At 41.3% G+C, this 27,131-nt stretch overlaps 1 protein-coding gene across 2 annotated transcripts; it reads left to right on the top strand.

Moving 5' to 3' along the window:
• The first annotated feature begins 75 nt into the window (after positions 1-75).
• On the top strand, positions 76-27,131 carry trmt44 (tRNA methyltransferase 44 homolog). Of its 2 annotated transcripts, XM_063045009.1 has the most exons (11): positions 76-422; positions 2,698-2,821; positions 7,669-7,888; positions 9,613-9,681; positions 12,373-12,480; positions 14,441-14,512; positions 18,194-18,300; positions 19,021-19,204; positions 21,013-21,415; positions 22,306-22,422; positions 26,858-27,131. In XM_063045009.1, the coding sequence occupies exons 1-11, from the start codon at positions 89-91 to the stop codon at positions 27,070-27,072; spliced, it is 1,953 nt and encodes a 650-aa protein (XP_062901079.1). In that variant the 5' UTR covers positions 76-88; the 3' UTR covers positions 27,073-27,131. The 2 variants fall into 2 exon arrangements, with proteins under 2 accessions (XP_062901079.1, XP_062901081.1); XM_063045011.1 differs by lacking the exon at positions 12,373-12,480.

The raw sequence follows: 27,131 nt of genomic DNA, 5'->3' as shown, positions 1-27,131 counted from the left end.
GCCGTAAACTCAGAGTAACCACCAATTAGCGTTTCTTCTCAATGTCACATGGCTGCGCGGGCGGAAGTACGTAATTCGTGTGGCGCCGATGATGGAGCGTTGCCTGTCGCTAGGTTCAGTCGTTGCCTCGGTCCCGGCTGGCTTCTGGACCGCGGTCGATGTGTGGACACTGAAGCCGCAGGTTGCGAACCGCCGGCTGAGCGGTTGTCGGCTGGAAGCCGAACGGGAGGTTTCCTGCTCTAGCGGCGGCGCGGTTGTGGGGCTGGGGCCGGTGGTGGCTGAGCTGCTGCCGGGGTTGAGCGCTGGGGTGGCCCCGGAGCTGGACGAGCTTGTACCCCGCGGCGTCGGGCGGATCAAGGTGCTGTTGCGGACTGTCATTCCCAAAGGCGGGGTGGCAACTGGCAGTGAGATAGTTCTCCAAGGTAGAGTGGACTGGGCTAGGGAGAGCGAACAGGCTCCTCTCTGAATTCCCCCCTCCCCATTGATTCGCAGTTACCCTTGTGGGCGCAATTCAGAATGAAGTTGTGCTAATTCTTCCGTCCACCCTTCCTGGGAGACTGATCAGATTGGTCTCCAGTCTTAAATGTCCATCAGATAGGTAGTATCGCATCTCATCTGACTCGTGGAGACCTCCACGAAAGTCTTGGACTGAGGCTGGTGACCAGTTGGTTCTTTTTCTGAGCCGTCAACATGTAACCAGGATCAGCAAGCAGTCAAACTGCAGGTAGCCTCTGGGTTGAATGAGTAAACGAGCTCGATCCAAGCTGGCCCTTTTCATCCATGTTATCTTAAAAATAAAATTTTCACAAACTTGTATGGTTTCTATACATAAGCACATAAGGAAAATCAGAATGAGGTAAAACTCTCAGTTCATTCCAGAGATTGCCTGTCTTGCCCACCATCATCTTGGGTTATTTATTGAGATGCAGTGTGGAACTTCGACTGTTTATTCATTTCCATAGATGCTGCCTGGGCTGCTGAGTTGCTCCAGCATTTTGTGTGTGTTGCTCTGGAATTCCAGCATCTACAGATTTCTTGTTTGTGAAAGAGGCTTTTCCAGCCCTTTGGGCTGCGGTGCCTAGCAACACCCAATTTAACCCCAGCCCAATCGCAGGATAATTTGCAATGACGAACCAACCAGTCCCTTGGTGTATGGGAGGAAACGAGCACCCAGAGGAAACCTGCATGGTCACAGAGAGAAGGTATAAACTCCTTGGAGAAAGCGGCAGGAATTGAACCTGAGCTGTTGGTACTGTAAAGCATTGTGCTAACCACTAAGGCTGCTGTGCTGTCCTGATTACCTGGTTCACTAGTAATTTATCCCCTGGGGTGTCTGTCCCATTAGAATCCCTTTCTACTTCAGAATAAATTTTGTTTACTCCTTTAAATTGCAGGGTGCTGAAATAATGCTTGCATAATGTGATGATGATGCAGTTATGTTTGACATCTTAGACTTGCAGATATATTCATCCCACCTAAACTTAACTAAGGCAACATGAGAATAAGGGAAGTAATAGGCCAATCAAGTTGTGGCTGCCCTGCCGTTTCAATAATTGCAATTGATCTTTTGCACTGCCACCTAGACAAAATTGGATCTTTTCCTAGACAATCCTCATGCCCTTCGAGTCTTTTGTCTTGTAAGTAATCTGTAACTAAGCTGTTCCGAAAGAGAACTATGCTGTCATTACCTCAGAATCAAAGGTTCATTTATTATCATAGTGTTCAGCTGGAAGATAGCCCCAGTGTGTTCCATTTCATTATCCCCAGCAACAGACAGTTGTTGAGCTATCGTTTCCAAATTGGACATGAGTGGTACCTCCACAGGGAATTTGTGGACCACAGCAGACTGAACCTTTTAGTGCGTATACACTCTTTGGCACCATACCTTCGTATTGAAATCAATGGAAAATTTATCCCTGATATGTCTGGTCAGGAGCAGACTGTTCATGTGAATTTTCCAACAGAAATGGTGGGGAATTGATGCAACCTTTTGCTCTATCCATTACTCAGGCAATGTATTTTGATCCCAAACTCAGAACATTTTGTTTTATTATTAACATCAGTTAGTATAGTCTAAGTTTTTTTAAACAACATTCATTTTTAAATGGCTTGAGGTTCACTGGGCAGAAATGGCTCCAGTTATTTTATAGAAGAATACTTAATAGAATTGGGTGGCAAGGTGGAGATACATCTCTACCAAAGGAGATATAAGGTGCTCCTTCCCTCTGCTGGCCGACAGGTCACCCTTGGGCAAGGTGTAGCACCTGCTTAGCCCACTGCCACCCAATCAGGGTCGTGCAAAGCTATGGGAGCAGGTGGTAGATGGTCGTATGAGCAGCTGACGCCTATCACAAGTCCTAGTTTTGCAACCAGTGAAGCCAGGCTGACAATCGCTGAAGAGTATTGATGATGGCTGGGGTCTCCCGTCTTGTAAAGTTGCTGCCCAGAAGAACGTAATGGCAAACCACTTCTGTAGAAAAATTTGCCAAGAATAATCATGGTTACGGAAAGACCATGATCGCCCACATCATACAATGTGGCCCTTAACGAACAAACGAACTGGATATAAAGTAATGCTTCGAACCAAAAAGGTTTCTAACTGAATGCACCACCTAAAAAAAACAGTTTTTGAAGTGATTTAATATTCATACATTTTTGTTCTTGAACCATTTTTTAGTATGTTTTTCTCAACTGCAGATTTCCTAAACAACACAGCAACATTTATACCAGTAGATGGGCAGATTGCAAAAAGTTGTACCTTCAGGAAGAGCAATATATACAGATTTAAACTTCAGCAAGTTAAAGGAGATGAATCATCATGGTGAGTTCTCAGCCAGACAGCAGAACTGCAGAAAAAGGGAAGTCAAAGGCTAAAAATACCATTTTATTGAAAATAGATATCCTTGGTAGTAGTGTTTCTTCAGTAACAAAAATGTCTGTTGAGTTTCTCCAGCAAATTTTCCTTCCAGATTCTAGCATCTGCATTCTCTTGGGCCTCCGCAGGTAGTCATTTAATTTTGTCTTAATTCTCGACAACTGTGTTGTGCCTTTTTGTTTGAGCTGAGGGAAAAACAAAGAGCTACCATGGGTAACACTTGTTCTTACACCTTTCTGCTCACTACCACCCAGTTACCTAAGCAACCCTTTCAGATGAGGTAAACATTCACGTGCATCTCCTTCAACTTCATCTACTGCATTCAGTGCCCCTCCACATCAACATGACCAAGTGCAGACTAGGTGTGTGTGCTCTGCCTGCAGTGGCCAGCTCCCCCATCATCAACCATCCTGGTTCCAGATACTCACAGTTCACCCATAGGCCCCACTCCTTTACTTATCAGATTTCTGCACTGCTAACAAGTTGTGTTCCTGCTTCTTACTCCAGTATCTCTGTCCAGTCTTCACCCTCTGCTTGTCCCACCTCACTCCACCTTCCTCTCATCATTATCTCCCTCTTTGCCTCCAACATCGTCCAGCTGCCGTTGTCTCCCAAATCCACCCTACCTTTCCTGCCTGGTTCAACATGTCTGTCATCTTTCACCCCTTCTAAGTCCACCAATTCTCTCATACTTCATTGTCTTACCACTCCTTTTTTTATATTGATCATCTCCCTCTCAGGCTTGATGTATAGTTTCAACCCGAAATGTCGGCAATTTAACAATTCCTCTGCAATATACTCACCCTCTTCCCCCCCCCCAACAGATACTGCTTGACCTACTGAGTTCCTCCAGCAGATTGTTTGTTACTCCAGAATCTAGTATCTACAGTTGGGTCTTCATTCTTGTTTTTTAGTTACTACAACCAACACCATTCAAATATTTTAAATAAGTTAACTGAATATGCTAATGGTTTAATTTTGAGTATCCTAGGCTTGAGCTTTGTTGGTTGGTGTGACCTACGCATGTTCTGCTCGTATTGCATTTTGTACTTCACCTTGAAAGGCTACGTACCATACAGCTTTAGTTCATAACCAAACATTTTAATATTTAAGAAAATGTTTGTGAAACCTTTGCAATTACCTAGATTTCTGCATTAATTACTCATAAAATGTGTGATCTTCATCTAAGTCACAATGATAGACAAACACCATCTGCCTATACTAATAACACACAAACAATTGTACTTTGCATTTCTTATATTGAACACGTTGTTTAATCATTCACAGTCCAGGGTGGAAAATATATGTGAACTCTTGAATTTAATAACTGGTAGAGCCTCCTTTAGCAGCAATAGCTTCCACCAAACGTTTTCTGTAACTGCTGATCAGACTTGCACAATGGTGAGGAGGAATTTTAGACCGTTCCTCCAGACAAAACTGTTTTGGTTTATCAGTATTTCTGGGATACCTTGCATGAACAGCCCTCTTCAGATCATGCCACAGCATCTCATTTGGGTTAAGGTCTGGATTCTGACTTGGCCATTGAAGTTTTGATGTTGGTATGCATTGCCCTTTTTCTTCCAAACATACTGGTGTGCAGTTCTGCCAAAAAGTTAAATTTTTGTCTCATCTGTCCCAGAAGCATTGTGGAACATCCAAGGCAAACTTGAGATATGCATAATATTTTTATTTTTGGAGAGCAATGGTTTCCTCTGTGGTCTCCTCCTATGAACGCCATTCTTGTTCAGTGTTTTTCTTATGGTGGACACATGAACAGACAATTTAGTAAGTTCTAAAGATTTCAGCGTGTCTTTTGCTGTTACCCTTGGGTTCTTTTTCACCTTGTGCCCTTGGTGTGATCTTTGCAGGGCACCCACTCCTAGGGAGAGCAGCAACAGTATTGAGTTTCTTCCATTTGTCCGAACACTCAGTTCCTTAGAAATGCTGTTATAGCCTTTTCCAGTTTCATATGTCTCTACAATTCTTCTAAGGACCCCTGAAAGTTGTTTTGATTGAGGTATGATGCACATAAGCAGATGTTTCTTAAAGAACAGGCTCAGTCAGTAACCTGACTTTTTTATAGGGCAGGACACCTCTGCAACCCACACCTCCAATCTCATCTCTTTGATTGGAACACCTGACTCCAAATTGTGTTTGTGGATGGCGTTACCCCAGAGGTTTGCATACTTTTTTGAACAAAGACTGTAGTTGTTTAAATGGTGTACTCGGTGTTGACGAGAAGTACAATTGTGTGTTATTTTTTAGGCAGATTTGTTTTTCCATTATTGTGACTTCGATGAAAATCAGACCACATTTTATGATTGATTAATGCAAAAAAAACCAAGTAATTCCAAAGGGTTCAGCAACTTTTTCTTGCAACTGTACACTGTATGATAGTTGTTAGAGAAGGATAGGCTTCTAGGAGGGTTACCAATCTTCTGTAATCCCAGTGGTAGATTGATAAAAACACTTAGATTTAATCAGCAACTTAGGGGAGACAAGCAATCCTGGTGGAAATTTTTGGTGCACGTTTGATATCTGTGTAACAGTGTAGGAGCGATGGCCATTTAGAACATAGAAAATCTACAGCACATTACAGGCCTTTCAGCCCACAATGCTGTGCCGACCATGTAATCTACTCTAGAAGCTGCCTAGAATTTCCCTACCACGTAGCCCTCTATTTTTCTAAGCTCCATGTACCTATCTAAGAGGCTCTTAAAAGACCCTATTGTATCCACCCCCACTCACCCACCACTCTCTGTTAAAAAAAACTTGCCTGTGACATCCCCCTTGTACCTATTTCCAAGCACCTTAAAACTATGCCCCCTTATGCTAGCCATCTCAACCCTGGGAAAAAGCCTCTGGCTAGGCACACGATCAATGCCTCTCATCATCTTATACACCTTTATCTGGTCACCTGTCATTCTCTGTCGCTCCAAAAAGAAAAGGCCAAGTTCGCTCAATCTATTCTCATAAGGCATACTCTCCAATCCAGGCAGCGTCCTTGTAAATCTCCTCTGCACCCTTTCAATAGCATCCACATCCTTCCTGTAATGAGGTGACCAGAACTGAACACAGCACTACAAGTGGGGTCTAGCTAAGGTCTTGTATAGCTGTAACATTACCTCACAGCTCTTGAACTCAGTCCCACAGTTGACAAAGGCCAACACATCATACGCCTTCTTAGCGACACTGTCAACCTGCGTAGTAGCTTTGAGTGTACTATGGACATGCACCCCAAGATCTCACCAATTCTCCACACTGCTGTAAATTGCTCTTCTGTGATAACGATTCAGTTTTTTTCCCCTTCCATTAACATGCTAGTTGTAGGTGCAGAGGAGATTTAAAGGATGTTGCCTGGATTGGGGAGCATGCCTTATGAGAATAGGTTGAGTGAACTTGGCCTTTTCTCCTTGGAGCGACAGAGGATGAGAGGTGACCTGATAGAGGTGTATAAGATGATGAGAGGCGTTGATCATGTGGATAGTCAGAGGCTTTTTCCCAGGGCTGAAATGGCTGCCACAAGAGGACACAGGTTTAAGGTGCTGGGGAGTAGGTACAGAGGAGATGTCAGGGGTAAGTTTTTTACTCAGAGAGTGGTGAGTCTGTGGAATGGGCTGCCGGCAATGGTGGTGGAGGCAGATACGATAGGGTCTTTTAGGAGACATTTAGATAGGTATAGGAAGCTTAGTAAAATACAGGGTTATAGGTAAGCCTAGAAATTTCTAAGGTAGGGACATGTTCAGCACAACTTTGTGGGCAGAAGGGCCGGTATTGTTCTGTAGGTTTTCAATGTAGTACATCACAATTTTACATGCCCTCCAGCTGCTTCCATTAACCTATCCTCGCAGCAGCCCTGCCTTTAGCCTACTAGAGATATTTCCTTTGCCCTATCTATTCTCCACCACTTTCACTGTATCTAGACACATTATTATTATTATGATTATTATCTGAATGGTGGCCGATTAGGAAAAGGGGAGGTGCAACGAGACCTGGGTGTCATTATACACCAGTCATTGAAAGTGGGCATGCAGGTACAGCAGGCGGTGAAAAAGGCGAATGGTATGCTGGCATTTATAGCGAGAGGATTCGAGTACAGGAGCAGGGAGGTACTACTGCAGTTGTACAAGGCCTTGGTGAGACCACACCTGGAGTATTGTGTGCAGTTTTGGTCCCCTAATCTGAGGAAAGACATCCTTGCCATAGAGGGAGTACAAAGAAGGTTCACCAGATTGATTCCTGGGATGGCAGGACTTTCAGATGAAGAAAGACTGGATGAACTGGGCTTGTACTCGGAATTTAGAAGATTGAGGGGGGATCTGATTGAAACGTATAAAATCCTAAAGGGATTGGACAGGCTAGATGCAGGAAGATTTTTCCCAATGTTGGGGAAGTCCAGAACAAGGGGTCACAGTTTGAGGATAAAGGGGAAGCCTTTTAGGACCGAGATTAGGAAAAACTTCTTCACACAGAGAGTGGTGAATCTGTGGAATTCTGGGAAACAGTTGAGGCCAGTTCATTGGCTATATTTAAGAGGGAGTTAGATATGGCCCTTGTGGCTACGGGGATCAGGGGGTGTGGAGGGAAGGCTGGGGCGGGGTTCTGAGTTGGATGATCAGCCATGATCATAATAAATGGCGGTGCAGGCTCGAAGGGCTGAATGGTCTACTCCTGCACCTATTTTCTATGTTTCAGTAAGCATCTGTAGATTTTTTGGATTGTTTCTGTTTTAAAACTGTTATTTTTAGTGTTTATGTAATGCTTAACAGTTCTTTTTAAACCCCGTGTTAAAGGTCTGTTTCCGTTTCCATATTGTACCCTGAAGAATGGGATGCAGATGGGATTTTGTATCCTAAAACAACATGGCTTACAGATGTTTTGCTTACAAAGATTGTGAGATGGTCTACAGAGAGCAAGAAGAGTTATTTTAAGAACACACTTTCTCTCATTTCTGTGGAAAAATATAGTGAATATTACCATAATTTGAAAGCAAAATACAAAGAAATAGTCAAGGTACGAATCTGAGGAAAAAATTAAAATAATGATAACCTTGGTGTGCGTTTACCTGAATTAATTTTGTGGGGTATTGTCATTTGTCACTTCATTCAATGAGAAATGCAGTACAGTGGATTCCGGTTAATTGGGGTACATCAAGACAAGTATATTTTGGCCTTATTAGCAGTGGGTAAAAAGGTATAAAAAAAAGACAAACATGGTTAACTGAGTAACAGAATATGTATTTAAATGAAATACAGATCAAATTAGACCTCTGTCAATACTGCTACAGTACTATGAAACCGTGTTAATGCCTAATAGTTATCAACAGATCCAGGCTGCTGTGTTCTTTTGATTGGTTGTAAATGAACAAAGTCAGTGCAGGCACCATGAATGGACTGCCTTCATACAATTTTTGACAATTGCATCACCCAGATCTTCATTTTCATTATAACACTCAAGATGATTGTGAAGACCTTCAAATTCTTTGTAGTTCCTAAGTAGTGAAATTCTTTCATTTTCACTCCTAGCTTTTCTGGCATTTCCAAGCCTGAATGCTTGAAACTGCAGTGAGCGCAACAGTTCTGAATTGTCTTACTGCCTATTTCTCATCATCGATCAGTGACAGAAATTTAGAACACAAGTGCATGCAATTGACACAATTTAAAACCTGTTCCTCTAGGCATGGTGGTGTGCCTTAACAGCCACACAAGGGTATGCATCTGATGCTAGTTAGATGCTGTTCGGCAACAGAATCCTGCCCCAATTAAATGACATAATGCCCCAAATAAACAATGGGAATCCTGGCTATGTTCTTGATTAGTTTTTTGTTAGGAGTTGTTACAAATAAGTGGCTGCCCTTATTAACCGATGGCCCAATTAACTGAAATTCACCATATACACTTTAAGAAGATGCTCTATATAAACTATACCAAATCTAGAACTATAAATTTTAAAAAAGCAAACACAAATATCTTCAGGAATGAACCCTCCAAAGACTTTGCTTGTTGTGATTTGAAGCTCTTTGTGATATAGACATATGTATTTTTTTCCTGAATCAAGCTGAGCCAGTTGATAAGCCCTCTTACTGCATGTACTTACATGTCATCAAATTTGTAGACCAACATAAAGAAGTCTTCCATTCTGGAAATCTCTATTCTGTCTAATAGAGATAGAGGCTCCTCCTGAACATAGCTCAATTGAAATGACACTGAAAGTTGCTCTGAGAAGATTTATATTTCTGAACTCTTCTTGTAGCACATAAGAGTACAAAATGTTATGATTATCAATGTTCATTTTCATAAGAGAGAAGAAGCAAGAGGCTGTATTACTGTAGTACTTTTTCAAAGCAATTATTAAGATATATCATTGGCATTAAAGCAGAGTAGGGCAAATGTGTGGCTTCAGCTGACAGCAGATCACAGATTTTCATGCATCAATAGAGTTAATGGCAGTGAACCAAAGTCAATGTTGCACAAAGCCTAATTTCCTGGCAATCACTCTCCTCGGAGATTCTGGAGAATGGTCTGTTCAATCAAGAGTCTTTTAAACTCATCGTCAGGGGTAATTTTCTGTTTTGGCTTATATTAAGGAGTTTTGCATGGCAATTTGGGCTTAGTTGAAGAATTGACACAACATCAAGCACATCATAAGTCCATTCTGTGTACTCCTATCTATCAAGTGTTTAAAAATTGCTTTGTATTGGCACCCGCCTAACATATTTTTGTTTCAATTTTAATTAGATCTGGCCTGAAGTTACAAATCCTGAAAAATATGTCTATGAAGATGTTGCCATTGCAGCATACTTATTGGTAAGGTAATATTTTGCATTTCATAAACTTGGATATCTTGGTCTTGGAGGGGATTGTGATCAATGATAGTAATAATGTATACCTTAGTGTGTGCTAGGGATTGGTGCTTGTCAGGATTAGGAGTCAGATAGAAAATCCTGTGCTTAATCTCAGAAAGTCTTCATATGAAACTGATACAAAGTATAAGGAAAGCCTACTATAAGGATAACTTTTGAAGGATAGAAGAGTGTTAAGTGTTAAGCAAGTAGGTGTAATTGCAGAGATATTTTCATGAAACTGTTAAAAATTAGTTAATTAAAATAAAATATTATTGAACTTAATTCAAAAATTTAAATCTCTTAATAGTTGGTGCCACAGTCATTCCTCCCTATTTGGATGAATGGAGGTGTGGTTCCTGCGCTGTGTTAAGCTTCAGAATTGAGGGACGTCCATTCAGAACAGGGATGAGGAGGAATTTCTTCAGCCAGAGGATAGAGAATCTGTGGAATTCATTGCCACAGATGGCTCTGGAGGTTAGATCATTGGAGATGTTTAAAGCAGAAGTGATAGGTTCTTGATTAGTTGGGTATCAAAGGTTACAGGGATAAGGCAGGAGAATGAGGTTGAGAGGGATGAAAGATGTACTGGTTGGTAGGTTAATTGGTCACTGTAAATTGTCCCATGATGAGGCTGGAGTTAAATCCGGGATTGCTGGGCAGTGTGGCTCGAAGGGCCAGAAGGGCCTGTTCCTCACTGCATCTCAATAAATAAATATATCAACCATGACTGAATAGCAGAACAGACCCGATAGGCAGAATGGCCTAATTCTGCTCCTATATCTTATGGTCTTCTGTCAGCAAATACACATTTTTCTGTTTACTTTTAACTCATCTTGCCCTTGGGAAATGTATTTAGCTCAGACTTGATTTTAGTTTCCTGTGACACCATTAAAAGTGAAATAATGTAACATCCGTACTTTATCTGACTGTATTATTTTCCTATGACTCACCAGAGATTAAAATAATTTCACACTTCAAATCAGGTTTGTTATCACTGGTTCATGGACCATTCAAGCAAACTGATAGCAGAGGGGAAGAAACTGCTCTTTAAACGTTGAGTGTGGGTCTTGAGGCTCCTCTCTGATGGTAGTAACACAAAGAGGCCATATCCCAAATGGGGAGGGTCTTTAATGTTACTCCTCCTTGAGGTGTGATCGCAATGGAGGAGGAGGGTTGTGCCCTTCCAAAGAGCATCATTGATACTCTGTCAGGTCAGACATGAACTTATGGAAGAACAGTTACTATATTTCAGTCATATCTAGCCTTGTTCAGATCTACATCATACACCGTGTGTTCACTTTTGAGCGCCTTGACATACGAAAGAAATAAATGCGATAGAAGAAATAAACTGCAAAATATCTGAACGGCTAAATTTTGCGGTCAGTTTCCGTAGAGATGCAAAAGACTGCAGATGCTGGGACCTTGAGCGACAAACAAACTGCTGGAAGAAATCAATAGATTGGATGAAATCCTACATTTGTACTGATGCTTTGATCCAAAATGTTGACAGTTCCTTTCCTCACACAGATGCTGTTCCACATTTAGGTTGGAGGAACAACACCTTATATTCCATTTGGTTAGCCTCCAACCTGATGGCATGAACATCGATTTCTCGCGCTTCTGGTAATGCCCCCAACCAACCCTCCCCCACCACCTTGTCTTTCACCATTCTCCATCCCCTTTTCCCTCCCTCACCTTATCTCCATGCCCGCCCACCGCCTCCTTCTGGTGCTCCTCCCCCCCCCCTTTTTCTTCCTTCCATGGTCTTCTGTCTCTTTCACCAATCAACTTCCCAGCACTTTACTTCATCCCTCCCCCTCTAGGTTTCACCTATCACCTGGTGGTTCCCTCTCTCCTGCCCCCACCTATTAAATCTACTCCCCAGCTTTCGTTCTCCAGTCCTGCCGAAGGGTTTCAGCTCGAAACGTCGACTGTACTTTTTTCCATAGATGCTGCATGGCCTGATGAGTTCCTCCAGCATTTTGGGTGTGTTGCTCGGATTTCCAGCATCTGCAGATTTTTTTCTTGTTTGCTGTTCAACCTGCTGAGTTCTTCCAGCAAATTATTTGTTGTTCAAATTCCATTAACTGATACTTATTTTGCAGTATGTTTCAATGGTTGAGAAATGATCTGATGAATATTGAAAGTTTAAAATAATAAGTTCAATAATATGAGTCCAGAGGGTTTGTATATCTAATGGGAAGCCCAGAACAAAAGGAACATAGTTAAAATTCAGCTGTTGCATTTAGAGATTTGGAAGAAATATTTTTGTCCAAAAAGAACACTTGCTCAAGGTTGTGAGTGCTGAGTAGATGGAAATTTTCAAGACTTGAGTCATAGTTTTTACGTTTTTACAGACTTCCAATGATTTGGAGTAATGATGATTAAGTAGGTGAGGTACATGTGAGCCATGATCTGATACGGTGTAAAAATGGGCTTGAGAGATGAATAGGTTTCTCTCTCCAGTTGTACAATTTAGTGATCCTGAACTTTATTTGATTGATTTTTCTGTGTTGGTGATGATAAGACATTCTCTACTGCCATATGTAATATGATAGCAGCATAAAATGTTACATTAGTATTTTGATTTATTTTCACTAAAATATAGTTCACTTCCCTCCAAAAAGTGAAATGGTGTTAACTTGTATTTCAGATTCTTTGGGAAGATGAGCGTGCTAAGAAAGGCCGGACTGACAAACAGTCCTTTATAGATTTGGGATGTGGAAATGGATTACTGGTCCATATTTTGACTAATGAAGGGGTAAATGAATTTGAACCAATAATATTTGATATCTGTATCAGAAAATTATTTAAAGATATCTTGCTGTATAAGACACACAATAGAGCCTCCTATTATTACTATAGTTCCTGAAGTTCCGTGCATATAATTAGGGCAAACATAATTTTAGAATAAATTATTTTTACTTTTGTCAATTAAGGAAATTTTAGTGTTGGGGTTAAGTCACTAATCTTGTAGTCTATTGAGAAGTTTATGCACACATACTAATACTCGTTCTTCAATTGATTTGCTAAATTGAGGAACAAGCTACACCAGGGGAAACTGAATTTAATGGATTGCATTTTACTGTAAAATGAGGTGACAAGGCTAACAATGCTTGCTGTTCATTATTTACAAATTGGAAGCATAGTGAAAATCTGTCACATGTGAAAATAGTATTCTGTCACCTATCTCACTGTATGATTAAGTTCAACAGGACAAGTTTCCTATATGGATTGCATTGCCTGAATTTCCTCTCAGTACTTACTTACTGCACGTTATGGGCATTTAGGGCAAACATGAAGGTCTTCCATCTCTGGCGATGTTCAAGGATTCCTTCATCGTGGTAGTAGCTTCCTCTTGGTTTTCACTACTGTCGGTCATGCAAGTTCTGGGTGGAGACTCAGGAATACTATCACACTCAGATGTAGAAGGAATCTTTATTCCTGTTTACGTAACAGTTTTTTTTTAACCAGACAGGATTGTTAGCCCTGAGTTGAACCCCTGAACCTGGAGGACTAGTGGAACAGTCTTAGTCTGGCCTCTACCCTTTGACCTGTTTGGCATGGGTGACCCTGCCAAGAGCCAAAGCATAAAGCCCTGACTCCAGCCAACATAGCTGTCTGGATCATTGAGGCACGCAAGCCTCCAAACCATGACAAGGTTGTGGGCCTCCTGGAGGTTCTTCTTAGTAGTGATTTTTAATTGAATTTTCACTTAGATCTGCCGTTTGTTAATTTGCATTCCCAAGCTGGTTTGACCCTCGGTGGTAAAGGTTTGGAACAGCATTGCCTTGTATTTGTAAATTTCATCCTGTAAGAATCTCATGACAGCTGGAAAAACTGCTGGATAAGTCACAGCTCTTGTTTTTGCTGTGTACATTTAAAAATAATTCATTGATAGAACAGTAAAATGTGTATCTTGATAAACAAAAATGATTTTTAAAATATTCTTATAAAACACTGGGATTAGTAACTTTGGGTCCCAGTGTGCATAAAACTTCTGTTGTGTAAATTTATTCACATTCGGTATGTATCTTTGAGTCAAGCCATCCTGTATATGCAGCCTTCTTTCAATTGAGAAATACTAGGCTGATTTTACTGCTTTTTGTAAAAAAAAATTGTAACCCACTGGGCCAATTTATCCACACATACTTCTGACTGGAAAATATAGAGTGAACTTCAAGAAGCACTATAAAGTTTAACAGCTTTTACAATTATTCTGTAGAGCTAGAAAGCTACAGAATTTTCTGAAATTGTAAGTGTATGGCAGAAGATCAGTAGTGCCTCAGATTTGTGAGAGAACAAGTTATAAGTCAGAGCTTTGGAATGTTATTGGAAGTGGTATGATGTATTGGCGAGGAGACTAAATAAGAGATATAATGGAGCTGAAATCCCTTAATGCTTGTATTCTGATTTTGTAATTACATATTTCTGAAATTTATCTGGACATAAGAATTCCCTGAAACTGCTTTAGGTCTGCAATGACAAAATTATTGTTGTGAATGACCACTTTTAAGTTCTAAGTATTGCTCTATGCAATACTATTTTCGGAATTTTAAATCAGAATCAGATTTAATATCACTGGCATGAGTTGTGAAATTTGTTGCTAAAATGTGTAGCTGCAATTTCTGGGATTTTGTTGTCAAAAAAGGAAAGAATACTGTGCAAAGAAGATAGTAGCAATAATGTTTGAATAAAAATATTGCATGTTTCCCTTTCAGCACCCTGGTAGAGGTATAGATGTGAGAAAGCGGAAGATATGGGACAAGTATGGTCCACAGACACACCTTGAGGTAAGAATGAAAATTGATTACCTGTACAATATGTTCCTTTCCCATATAGCACTTAACTCTGCTCCACATTAAATTCCTGTTCCTGTTGTCCATCATGCTTCCTCTATCAACAACTTCCAGCCCAGTGTCCTTTCCTACCACAAAAGTGGCATTGTTTAGGGGATTGGCCTCGGAGGTGTGGCTCAGACTGAGATTGCTGCGATACACATGGCGAATAGGTGTTGGCTGTTGACTTACCAACAGCTGTGGCTGTTGACCCATGGTCTGTGGCTATTGTTTAGCAGGTTACTGACCCGCCTGTAATAATCCTACTCAGATTGCGGTATCTCATTCCGCTGGCTCACTCTATGGAACACCAACTTCACTCCAATTCAGTTTTGTCAGCTTTTGGCAATATCTGGTTTCAAGCCATCCATAAAAGTTGACTTCAAGGGACAATATGTAGCATCCTCAATATTGTATTCATTTATTCCTGGAACTCCTGAATAACTTAACCACTCTGTCCCATAGCGTTCCTCAGAAGTATCCTCAGAAATTTTTTGCTTGCAACCTACACTTTCCTCCAATCACTCTATATTGGAGCCTGCTCTTGCAACTACCTCTTAATAGCGTTACAACCATCTTGTACATTTTGTTTATTATCTCCCATGTTGTTATCAACTCTATAAGTCAGCTGTCTGATTTGCTGAAAAGGCAACATGGTAGTCAAAATTTGGTTGCCATCAGTGGGTGCAGTTTGTATATGTTGGTTAAAATGAAGAAGTTGCTCCCCAAGTCTTCAAACTTACATTTTTTTTAAGGATGTGGAGCTTTCTTGGACCATTTATCAATCTTTTCTGTTTCGGCTCTTTGATGGAAAACCATCTGTCTCCTTTCATAGGTTTCATCTTCAGTTCTGCATGACTTCACTCTCTGGTCTTTATTGGAGCAAGCTGTGACAGAGCTGCCTATTCAATTCTTTCATCACTGTCATCCTCACTGGAGACCGCTGTTGGGTCTGTGTCATGTCCATGCTGTAATTCCTTGGAGTTTGGATGGTAGGGCTGTCTCGAAGGTCTCTCCAACTGTTTCCCTAGAAGAAGCATCAGTGGCAGAATTGATCACTAATGGTCCCTGCTGAGCTTACTGATACTGCTTCAGTTTGCTTCTTAGCTCCGCACTCTTCTCTTTGATTCAATCACACCTATCACATTGTTTTTCACTCATTCAGTTATTTACTCTTTGTACACTTTACTGTCTCTATCATACTGTTTTTGTAGTTTGTTACATTTCTCCTTTCCCAATTGATCAGTAAATTTCTTCACCTGCTCAGATAACCTTTTCAGTCATTCACACTTTCAATCCAACTGAGCACTGTTTGTATCTTTAACTCACAATTCCCAGTTTTTTCCTTTCCCTCAGGCATTCTCTGCATCTTATCACATGCATAATTGAGTCTTAATAGACTCAACATTGATGGTATATTTCATCTAGAATTTTTCAATAATCTTAACAAATTTAAATATTTTATTCAGGTAAGAACTCAAAACCTGTCGTCTGTTCATATGTAACTACTGAAGGTCAAACTCTCACTTTTTCTGTAGAAAGATTTATGATTTTGGTCATTGTCTTAATTCAATCTCTTGTAACACTTTTTATCACTTGGACGGCGATCAAAATATCATTGATTGCGTCAAAATATTATTGGATTTCAATCGATATATCACAGGATTGTGATCAAACTTATCTTCTTTGGGTCATAATTGAAATATTGTTTTAGGATTGCAATGGGTTTTTATTTTAAGATTGCATTTGGACTTCTATTTCAGGATTGTAGTCATAACTTTGTGGAATGTAATCAGAACTTTATAGGATTGTAATTGGTATTTTTGGTTTACAAATGAGAACATTTTCTTCACTGATTGCAATCTAAATGTTTTTTTAAGTACCAGATTACAATTAGAAGATTTCTTAGGTACTCCACCAGCTTGTACAAATTTAATTTGAGCACAATGTTAATTTCAATGCCGTTCTGATTTTTTTTTTCAGAATAGCAATGTATTACAGTTTTCCTTCACTCTTAGTCTTATACTAGATGGTGTATTGAAGCAAGAACCAGGCACTTTCTCAGACGATTTGGAAAATGAAGAGGATCTTGCCTCTTCTTAAAATTTGAGCACTAAAAATTTCCACTTTGTTTGGGATTCTTCTGAGATTTAATATCTTCACAACCATCCTGCGACTATGGCAAAATTATTGGATGCTGATGTTTTTGATCAGAAGTTCTTCAGAAGTCAAGAATGAGGCATAAAACTTGTTGCTTATGTTGTTTATTAAGCGCTAAGAGAACAAAGGGTTTAGGGAAGAAGAGTAATGAATGCAGAGCGTAGGAGTGAGAGAAGGTGAAGGTACAGAAGAGGCTGAGGCAGCGTGATTTAGCTTTCTTATACCAATTTGTTAACAGTAATAAATACCATACACATTTATAGATTTAATAGAGTTAACCAACCAGATAGTCCCTATTCAAATGACGCAATACCCACAACTGCAACGAAAAAATACACTGATCAAAATATATTTCATAGGTAGTTATATTAAAATATAAACAAGCACAAGAAAGTTAAACTACAAAGAAATAACAATTGTACAGTCTACTCCAACAACCTCTTAGCTCCTGTTTTATCCTATCGCAAGTAGTCCTGTTCTAACTTAGTACCTTCCTGCAAGACACAGTTTTATCCTTATTCATAACTATCTTAAGACCCTAATGAGTTGTGGTCACTATTCTCAAGGTGTTCACCTACCATCAGGTCTGTCACCTGGACTGGATCATTTCTCAAATCTTAATCCAGTATGTTGTCTCCCGTAGATGGACTCTCGACCTACTGTTTCAAGAACCTCGCTTTGAAACCCTAAAGAAATCCTGCCCCATCTAAGCTACTTGTATTAAGGGAATTCCAATCAATGCTGTGAAAATGATGTTGTTTTCTATACTTTTCTATAATCTGTCTACACAACTGTTCCTCCAATTCTCGGCTAATGGGGGTGGAGGGTCTATATAACATAGGTGACTGCATATATTTGCAACCCCTAAGCAGCCAAACCTGACAATGCCTTAATGGGAAACACTTAGATAACATTTCAGCATAGATGGATAGAGTGGTAAGTATATTTGCATGATGAAAGTGCCAGGTAATTAGCATGTCCAATGAGAGATTTTTAATCTACTACCTGAACTTTCAGTGACATTATTATTGCCAAGTTGTCCACTATCGATACCCTGGGAGTCACCATTGATCAGGAACTCAGAGTGGCCACCTAAATATTGTAGCTGTAAGGGTGGGTCAGAAACTGTACATCTTGTGGAAACGCACTCCTTGATGAAATTTAGCCTTCTTAACGCCCACAAATTGGATATGTTACCAAATAATCTCCACTTGCCTGAGTGAGTATAACTCCAACAACTTTCAAGCCTTATGCCCACTGTGACTAATTTGTACTTCACCTGTTTCTCGCGGTTAGGCATCGGTGGTTGGAGCAGCCCTCAAAACTGAGTGATACTGATCTTGAAAAACCAGCAGGTTCCACCATGGTAGCAGACAAAGCTCCAATGTCACACAACAATGCAAAATTCATACAGTAGATCATTGTGGTTGCTGAAAAAACAATTGAAATTTTAAAAAATTGCTTCTTTTTTAATAGGAACATACCTTTACTCCAAGTGAAGATTTCCTTTTTCCTGATGTGGATTGGCTAATTGGCAACCATTCAGATGAGCTTACACCATGGATTCCTGTTATTGCAGCAAGGTAACTATCCATTTTAGAAACATAGAAAACCTACAGCACGATACAGGCCCTTCGGCCCACAAAGTTGTGCCGAACATGTCCCTACCTTAGAAATTACTAGAGTTACCCTATAGCCCTCTATTTTTCTAAGCTCCATGTACCTATCCAAAAGTCTCTTAAAAGACCCTATCTTATCTGCCTCCATCACCGTCGCCGGCAGCCCATTCCACACACTCACCACTCTCTGCGTAAAAGACTTACCCCTGACATCTCCTCTGTACCTACTCCCAAGCACCTTAAACCTGTGCCCTCTTGTGGCAGCCATTTTGAGCCCTGAATACAGTATTTTTTATTAAAAAATTATTAATGTGTTTTCTTTTATGAATAAATAAATTTATTTTTGCAGTAATTTATGCTGTAAAAACACTGCTTTTAGTAGTGTATAAAATCAGAATTATTTTTAAAGTTCTAATCTAACTCTCCGGTAATCTTTTACTAGTGCAAAGAAATGTTCACAGAATCAGATTACGAGAACGTGTATTGACTGACTCAACACCCAAAGTTCTGCTCTGCTGTAATATCCCTGTTTGCTCTAATAACGATAAGGACTTAATTGCAAATAACTGCCCAACAGTTCCAGCATTTGGTTGCCACTTGTGTAATAATTAGTACGTACGATATGTGTTCAACACATTTGCAGAAGTATAAGGCTCAAAGGAGTTTGGTTAATTGTTGCTGCAGGTCCTCCTATTCATGCTGCTACTTTGTTCTGCCGTGTTGCTTCTATGATTTCTATGGAAAATACTGTCGAAGGGAAACCACAAACACGCAGTATAGAGCGTATTTGAATTTCATTACAGAAGTGGGTTCTGTTTGTGGTTTTAAAGTTGAGGAGGACTGTCTTCGGATTCCATCTACAAAACGGGTAAGGATGAGCTTTAAGTAATTTCTGTGTTTGTGTTTTATCAATGAGTTTTTATGAACTTTACAAAATGATTGCGGTGAACTTGTTTTCAAAAATTTCTCAAAAAATTGATATGCATGTTTCAAAATTGCACTAATGCCGTATAAAGACTGGGAGTTTCTTATTAATTTTGTTTGCACATTTGGAATAGTAGTTAAATACAGTATTTTAACATTATTTGTGAGATTAAAAACAAACACTGTTAAACAATAATAGAATATTAATATTTTTGAATAGCTTAAAGGACATTACTTTGCAAAAATATTTCAATACAATATTTTAAATAGTTGTGTTTAATTTACTTGTAGGCTTGCCCCCTTCTCTCTGTATTTTCAAATATGTTTATGGTGATATTGACAGAGTCTAAACATGTCAGTGGCTAAAAAATATTAGATCTTTATTCTTTGCAGTCCTGCTGAATAAGGATGATCAGAAATGTGATTCAAAGGGGGTATAATGAATAAATGTTGAGGTGTTTCCACTAGTGAGAGAATCTCAAATGAGTGGATATCGTTACAAGATAAGGGGGTGGACATTTAAAACTGAACTGCATAGGAATTTGTTTCTTGCTGCGGGTGACAAATCTTATGAGGGTTGTGAGGGCTCGATCACTGGGGGCATTTGAAGAGGAGATTGATGCAGTACATTCTCGAAAGACCTGGGAATTGAAAGCTATTTGGAACTGGACTGGCACAGAGGAAATGATAAGGACTAGGGCAGATCATATTGGACAGCAGGGCAGGCTTGAGGGGCCAAGTGGCCTATTCCTCCTATTATTTGACATTTTCAGTCCAAATCTTTTAGTAATTAACTGTTGAGATCCCATGCACTGCTTTTATAATGTTCCTGTTACAAACATTTTGTTTACAAATGATGTGTAATCTGACAGAATACCAAGAAAATTGGGTAGACTAAATTATTTACGGAGAAATATTATTCCCTTTTTGTAAATGTTATGGATTTGTGTTTGTAATTTAAAAACAGTAAAATATTTTGTGTATTTTAGAGGAATTATTCACAGAAGTCTTAAATTTCAGACTTCAATAGTAATGCTCCATTTTTTGTTCTATTAGTGTTAAGCATGCCTTTGCAGAATCATATTACAACAGAAGTAACCTCTATTTCTGTAATGTCTTTATTGAAACATGGACATCCCTAGGCAGTTCACAAAATATAACAAGAGGAGATTTAGGGAAGATGAGTAAAGATCTTGACCAAGAGGGATAGTTTTTAAGAGTGACGGGCAGAAGTGAAGAGGCTTAAGAAAATAATTCTGGAGCTCAAGATCTTGAAAGTTGAAGGCACAACAGTGAAGTAAAATAAAAAGATTGGAATGTACAAGTCACACCAAGCAAGATATTTGTGAAGCCATTAACACACTTTGCATGTTTTCAAAAAGTGTGCGTTCTGGGGAGAGTGCACTGATCATAGAGTCAATCAGCATGAAGTACTAATATGAAAGCCTATGCTGACATTTTGGACCTCAAAGCTTATCTAAACCTTGCTCAAAAGGCTCTGCAGAAGACAGATTTTTAGAAATGGATTATCAATATATGCCTTATTCATTGTAATGCCAAGCAAAATGTTTAAAGCAATATATTCTTGCCTTAATATTTGTATAGTTTGTAATTGGTTCAACCCATACTCTTCGACTAGAAATTTACTGTTCTGAATTTGATTGGATTTTTATTGGCTTAAAAGTAGCTTGTTCATTGTGTCTTCCAAGTTGGAAAAGCAATAATATTACCTGATTTGCATTTTTTTTGTAGGTTTGCTTGATTGGTAATCAAAGAATGTATCCTGAATTTAATGAAGAAAGATTGGATAAAGAACGAACACTGTATATTAGAGAAAGATATCCTTTGAAAACAGAAGATAATCATTTTAGTGAGGCAATTCCTTTATTTACTCATGATGTGTCACATTGTTCCAATGTCGAGCATTCTGTGGTACTAGATACCAAGGCTGAAGATGATTCATTTGCATCCAGCAAGTGGCTGGCTGGTTTCCAACCTAGGGAGAAAGTGCAAAAAATTAGGAATTGTGCTTCTTTGCCTAGGGATTTCACCGATCGTGTTGTGCTTCAAGTCGCTAAAGCACTTTTGAAGACAAATCAGGACCCCTGTACAAGTGGTGATGTTGAAGACAGCGCAGCATATTGGAACAAGGGAGGTAGGACTTTGTGTTCTTAAGCATTATTCTGTTCTATAATTGCTTTGAATCTGTTGGATTTTCTGGATAACAGAGATTCCAATGATGGTTATTGCAGTAATTCATTTTATTGCTTTAATTCATTCATCAACCATTGTAGTAACTGGTAATTCTGTCTTTCTGATAGGCCAGTATATTGTCTTGTAAACGTCATCTGTTATGTGTGGGATGTAGTTCGGATGGAAAAAGTTTTTAATTGAAAATAGTATTTTAAATATTGATTACTTCATATAGGACAAGTGTTTTTAAATCGGTAGCACATTATGATTGGTTTCCTGACTCTTTAAAAGTGCAAAGAGCAAATGGCTGCACATGAGAAATTTCACAAAATGCATGATATTTGGTAAAGAAAGTCACAGTAGAATGCAGACCATTAAACTGATGGCATTGTTGTCTCACCTTTAGGGAAATAGTTCCAGTTTTAATCACGGCCTAAATAACAAACTGCCTTTCCCAGGTTGCCGTTAACAGTTTTTTTGGGGTGGGAATGTTCTTTGAGCCTTGTTCCAGAGGTGTGCGTTTGTGATACAGGGAGGCACTGCACTGTTGGATACATTGTCTTTTGGATGCAGGACTGAAGAAAAATACTTCCATCTCCCTGTCTGAAGAAAAACTGGGCAGATCTTTATGCCTTTGTCAATATTAATTCCCCAAATACATTGTGTAATGTTATTCTTTTGCTACTTTTGCAAGTTTTCTGTTTGTAAATTAGGCCCCTAGACTCCTTAGACATAACAGTGACTGTTTTCAAAACTTCACCTACTGCAATGGCATAAGTCATGATTAACACCATATAAAGATAAGAATTTCTTGCTTCCTCTCAGTTTCTGCCTCTGTATGTTTTCCCACAGGAAGCCTGCCGCTGAAGGATGTAGCAGATCTTCTAGGCAGCAGCGTATTACAGAGACTAAAAAATGAGTGTGGTGGTTTGAAGACTCTCTTAAGAAACAATTGTCAGGTATTTGAAGGTATGGGTTGCAGCTTTATTAATTCTCTTCCTAACCTTGTTCAAGTCTCATATTTGCTCACATAATGAAAGGATGCCATTGATTTTTTTTTATTGACTCTCCATCAAAGCTATTTCCTCCAGAGTCACTAACAATAACTCTCTACATGGGCATGCCAGGTTAAATAAGGGTTCCCTATACATAAACCAAATTTTCTGTAAGTCAAAAATGAACAATTGCTCCAAAAAGTAGTAAGGTGAAATCTTTAACTGCAGCAGACCTTAGCAGGTGCAGGTACTTTGCAAAAAATAGACTAGGGAAGGTTGGTGTAGGTGGCAGCAGTTTTACCAGCAAGTGATCTGTGGCAGTTCTTTGTCTGAGTGCAGCCCAGGCAGAGTGAAGGTGATTCAAAGTATATTTGTTATCAAAGAATGCATAAATTATACAATCTTGAGATTTGTTTGCTTACAAGTAGCCACAAGGCAAGAAACCCGAGAGAATCCAAAAGGGAAAAAAAAAGTAAAAAGACCAACATCCAATATGCAAAAGAAAGGGGGGAAAAACAAGCCATGCAAGCAATTGAAGCAAACGAAAGCATTCTGACCCAAAATGAGTCCTCAGAGCCGAACCCCGGAGCAGACCTCTTGTGTTTGTAAATCTCATTACTGGAGATTCACTGTCATACAACCCTGTCACTTTGTTCTGGCCCATGCCTTCATTATCTAGGTACAACACTTTGGGATCTTCCTCATCATTACATCCGTTATGAAGTTTAGGTTTATAAAGGTGGTAAAGTTATTACTTATGCTTAATGTTAGAGGGGTTTAATGCAGGAAATGGGTGCTGTGAGTCGGGGTATGCAGACCAATTTTCTGGGGGTGTGGAGGGTAGGATTAGAAGTAGGGGTAGGGTTGGGGGGTGGAGGAAATGGGTTAGAAGTAGGGGTAGGGTTGGGGGTGAAGGGAAGGGTTAGAAGTAGGGGTAGGGTTGGGGTGTGGAGGGAAGGGTTAGAAGTAGGGGTGGGGTTGGGAGGTGGAGGTGAAGGGTTAGAAGTGGGGTAGGGTTGGGAGGTGGAGGGAAGGGTTAGAAGTAGGGGTAGGGTTGGGGTGGAGGGAAGGGTTAGAAGTAGGGGTAGGGTTGGGGTGGAGGGAAGGGTTAGAAGTAGGGGTAGGGTTGGGGTGTGGAGGGAAGGGTTAGAAGTAGGGGTGGGGTTGGGAGGTGGAGGTGAAGGGTTAGAAGTAGGGTAGGGTTGGAAGGTGGAGGGAAGGGTTAGAAGTAGGGGTAGGGTTGGGGGGTGGAGGGAAAGGTTAGAAGTAGGGGTAGGGTTGGGGTGTGGAGGGAAGGGTTAGAAGTAGGGGTAGGGTTGGAGGTGGAGGTGAAGGGTTAGAAGTAGGGGTAGGGTTGGGAGGTGGAGGGTAGGGTTAGAAGTAGGGGTAGGGTTGGGGGGTGGAGGGAAGGATTAGAAGTAGGGGTAGGGTTGGGGTGTGGAGGGTAGGGTTAGAAGTAGGGGTAGGGTTGGGGTGTGGAGGGAAGGGTTAGAAGTAGGGGTAGGGTTGGGAGGTGGAGGTGAAGGGTTAGAAGTAGGGGTAGGGTTGGGGTGTGGAGGGAAGGGTTAAAAGTAGGGGTGGGGTTGGGATGTGGAGGTGAAGGGTTAGAAGTAGGGGTAGTGTTGGGGATGGAGGGAAGTGTTAGAAGTAGGGGTAGGGTTGGGGTGTGGAGGGAAGGGTTAGAAGTAGGGGTAGGGTTGGGGGTGGAGGGAAGGGTTAGAAGTAGGGATAGGGTTGGGGTGTGGAGGGAAGGGTTAGAAGTAGGGGTGGGGTTGGGAGGTGGAGGTGAAGGGTTAGAAGTAGGGTAGGGTTGGAAGGTGGAGGGAAGGGTTAGAAGTAGGGGTAGGGTTGGGGGTGGGGGAAGGGTTAGATGTAGGGGTAGGGTTGGGGTGTGGAGGGAAGGGTTAGAAGTAGGGGTGGGGTTGGGGGGTGGAGGGAAGGGTTAGAAGTAGGGTAGGGTTAGGGTGTGGAGGGAAGGGTTAGAAGTAGGGTAGGGTTAGGGTGTGGAGGGAAGGGTTAGAAGTAGAGGGTTGGGGTGTGGAGGGAAGGGTTAGAAGTAGGGGTAGGGTTGGGAGGTGGAGGGAAGGGTTAGAAGTAGGGGTAGGATTGGGGTGTGGAGGGAAGGGTTAGAAGTAGGGGTCGGGTTGGGGGTGGAAGTGAAGGGTTAGAAGTAGAGGGTTGGGGTGTGGAGGGAAGGGTTAGAAGTAGGGGTAGGGTTGGGAGGTGGAGGGAAGGGTTAGAAGTAGGGGTAGGATTGGGGTGTAGAGGGAAGGGTTAGAAGTAGGGGTCGGGTTGGGTGGAGGTGAAGGGTTAGAAGTAGAGGGTTGGGGTGTGGAGGGAAGGGTTAGAAGTAGGGGTAGGGTTGGGGTGTGGAGGGAAGGGTTAGAAGTAGGGGTAGGGTTGGGAGGTGGAGGGAAGGGTTAGAAGTAGGGGTAGGATTGGGGTGTGGAGGGAAGGGTTAGAAGTAGGGGTCGGGTTGGGGGTGGAAGTGAAGGGTTAGAAGTAGAGGGTTGGGGTGTGGAGGGAAGGGTTAGAAGTAGGGGTAGGGTTGGGAGGTGGAGGGAAGGGTTAGAAGTAGGGGTAGGATTGGGGTGTAGAGGGAAGGGTTAGAAGTAGGGGTCGGGTTGGGTGGAGGTGAAGGGTTAGAAGTAGAGGGTTGGGGTGTGGAGGGAAGGGTTAGAAGTAGGGGTAGGGTTGGGGTGTGGAGGGAAGGGTTAGAAGTAGGGGTAGGGTTGGGGTGTGGAGGGAAGGGTTAGAAGTAGGGGTAGGGTTGGGGGGTGGAGGTGAAGGGTTAGAAGTAGGGGTAGGGTTGGGAGGTGGAGGTGAAGGGTTAGAAGTAGAGGTAGGGTTGGGGAGGTGGAGGGAAGGGTTAGAAGTAGGGGTAGGGTTGGGTGGAGGGAAGGGTTAGAAGTAGGAGTATGGTTGGGAGGTGGAGGTGAAGGGTTAGAAGTAGGCGTAGGGTTGGGAGGTGGAGGTGAAGGGTTAGAAGTAGGGGTAGGGTTGGGAGGTGGAGGGTAGGGTTAGAAGTAGGGGTAGGGTTGGGTGGAGGGAAGGGTTAGAAGTAGGGGTAGGGTTGGGGTGTGGAGGGTAGGGTTAGAAGTAGGGGTAGGGTTGGGGTGTGGAGGGAAGGGTCAGAAGTAGGGGTTGTTGGGAGGTGGAGGTGAAGGGTTAGAAGTAGGGGTAGGGTTGGGGTGTGGAGGGAAGGGTTAGAAGTAGGGGTGGGGTTGGGAGGTGGAGGTGAAGGGTTAGAAGTAGGGGTAGGGTTGGAGATGGAGGGAAGTGTTAGAAGTAGGGGTAGGGTTGGGGTGTGGAGGGAAGGGTTAGAAGTAGGGGTAGGGTTGGGGTGTGGAGGGAAGGGTTAGAAGTAGGGGTGGGGTCGGGAGGTGGAGGTGAAGGGTTAGGAAGTAGGGGTAGGGTTGGGGGGTGGAGGTGAAGGCCTCCCTGCAGGGTCAGCGGATGGGACCTGGTGGTGAGAAAGCTCATCGGGGGAGGGGGGGCCTGCATTTGTATTATGGTGTTAATCAGCAAGAAGGTTATTGGCAGTTCAATTAAACTGTGTGCCAACAAGTGGTGCCTCAAGGTTTGTAACATTTGACTTTACGCAAAGAAGAGTTTGGAGAAGGCCGTGGCTTTCTCTATGTGTAGCTCCTGCACTGTCCCCTGGTGAAGAGATCTGAGTACTATGCCTGAGAGCAGAGTCCAGGAGAATTTGTGTAACATTGGATTTCCGTAAATCAGATCTTCTGCAGCCTGTATTTGTTGTTTTTTGTTTCATACATTTTTCATATCTAAGTAATCAATAACTAAAAGAAGGCAGAGCAGATTTGATAGGCCAAATGGCCTAATTCTGGTCCTATCTCTTATAAGCATGAATTATTTTTGGTCTATGGTGTAGGATATTGTCTTTCTGTTACTGTAAGTTCCAGTGGTGTCTCTGGACTCCCAGGGTATTGATAGTGGGAGCTCAGCATCGACGATGCCATTGAATAGTGAGGTTGATTCAATCACACAAAATGCCAGAGGGTCAGGCAGCATCTATGGAAATGAATAATAATCGGACTTCAGGATTGAAGAGGGTCACAGTCGGAAACATCGTCTGCTTATTCTTTTCCATAGATGGTGCCACACCTGCTGAGTTCCTCCAGCATTTTGTGTCTGTTGCTTTAAATTTTCAGCATTTGCAGAATTTACCGTGTTTATGATTCAGTCTTAGTCACTTAGTTTCTTAGACCTCTAAATATGCTATATTTAGTTCTTTTTGAATCTAACAGACAGTACGTTTATGCAAAAGAACTATGATTTATCAATGTAGGACTTTACTTATATTCAGCATGTCAACCGGAACACAAAATAGATTGATGTATGTTGAAAATGTACAAAAATACTTTTATTCTTTCTCCAATACATAGTTATCCATGGTCAGGTTCAGATTCGAGATTGGACAAAGGCGAAACAAACTAGAAAGCAGATATCAGGTGCAAGGAAAATGATATTAGATACATTTAAGACTCGTCTCTGCTGGTTCTTTGTAAACCACCCTGATGGATGTCCTCGAAGCACTGAAAATTGCCCGTTTGCACATGGAGCAGAGGAACTGCGACCTCAAGCTGCAGCAAGGAAGTGAATCATTGACCGTGTTTTGTTCCCTTTGGATACTAGGATGGAATAAAGCAGTTAAAGAAT

Source organism: Mobula hypostoma, chromosome 4 (assembly GCF_963921235.1).
Source record: "Mobula hypostoma chromosome 4, sMobHyp1.1, whole genome shotgun sequence".
Taxonomy (NCBI): domain Eukaryota; kingdom Metazoa; phylum Chordata; class Chondrichthyes; order Myliobatiformes; family Myliobatidae; genus Mobula; species Mobula hypostoma.
The sequence above is the reverse complement of the archived record's forward strand: the minus strand, read 5'-3'. Positions and strand labels throughout refer to the sequence as shown.

Bases quoted from the DNA above. Each gene is read 5' to 3' on its own strand.
- trmt44 (XM_063045009.1), top strand. From the start codon at position 89: ATGATGGAGCGTTGCCTGTCGCTAGGTTCAGTCGTTGCCTCGGTCCCG. The intron at 21,416-22,305 runs GTAGGACTTTGT...GTTTTCCCACAG, and splicing joins AGCATATTGGAACAAGGGAG to GAAGCCTGCCGCTGAAGGAT. The intron at 22,423-26,857 runs GTATGGGTTGCA...TCCAATACATAG, and splicing joins CAATTGTCAGGTATTTGAAG to TTATCCATGGTCAGGTTCAG.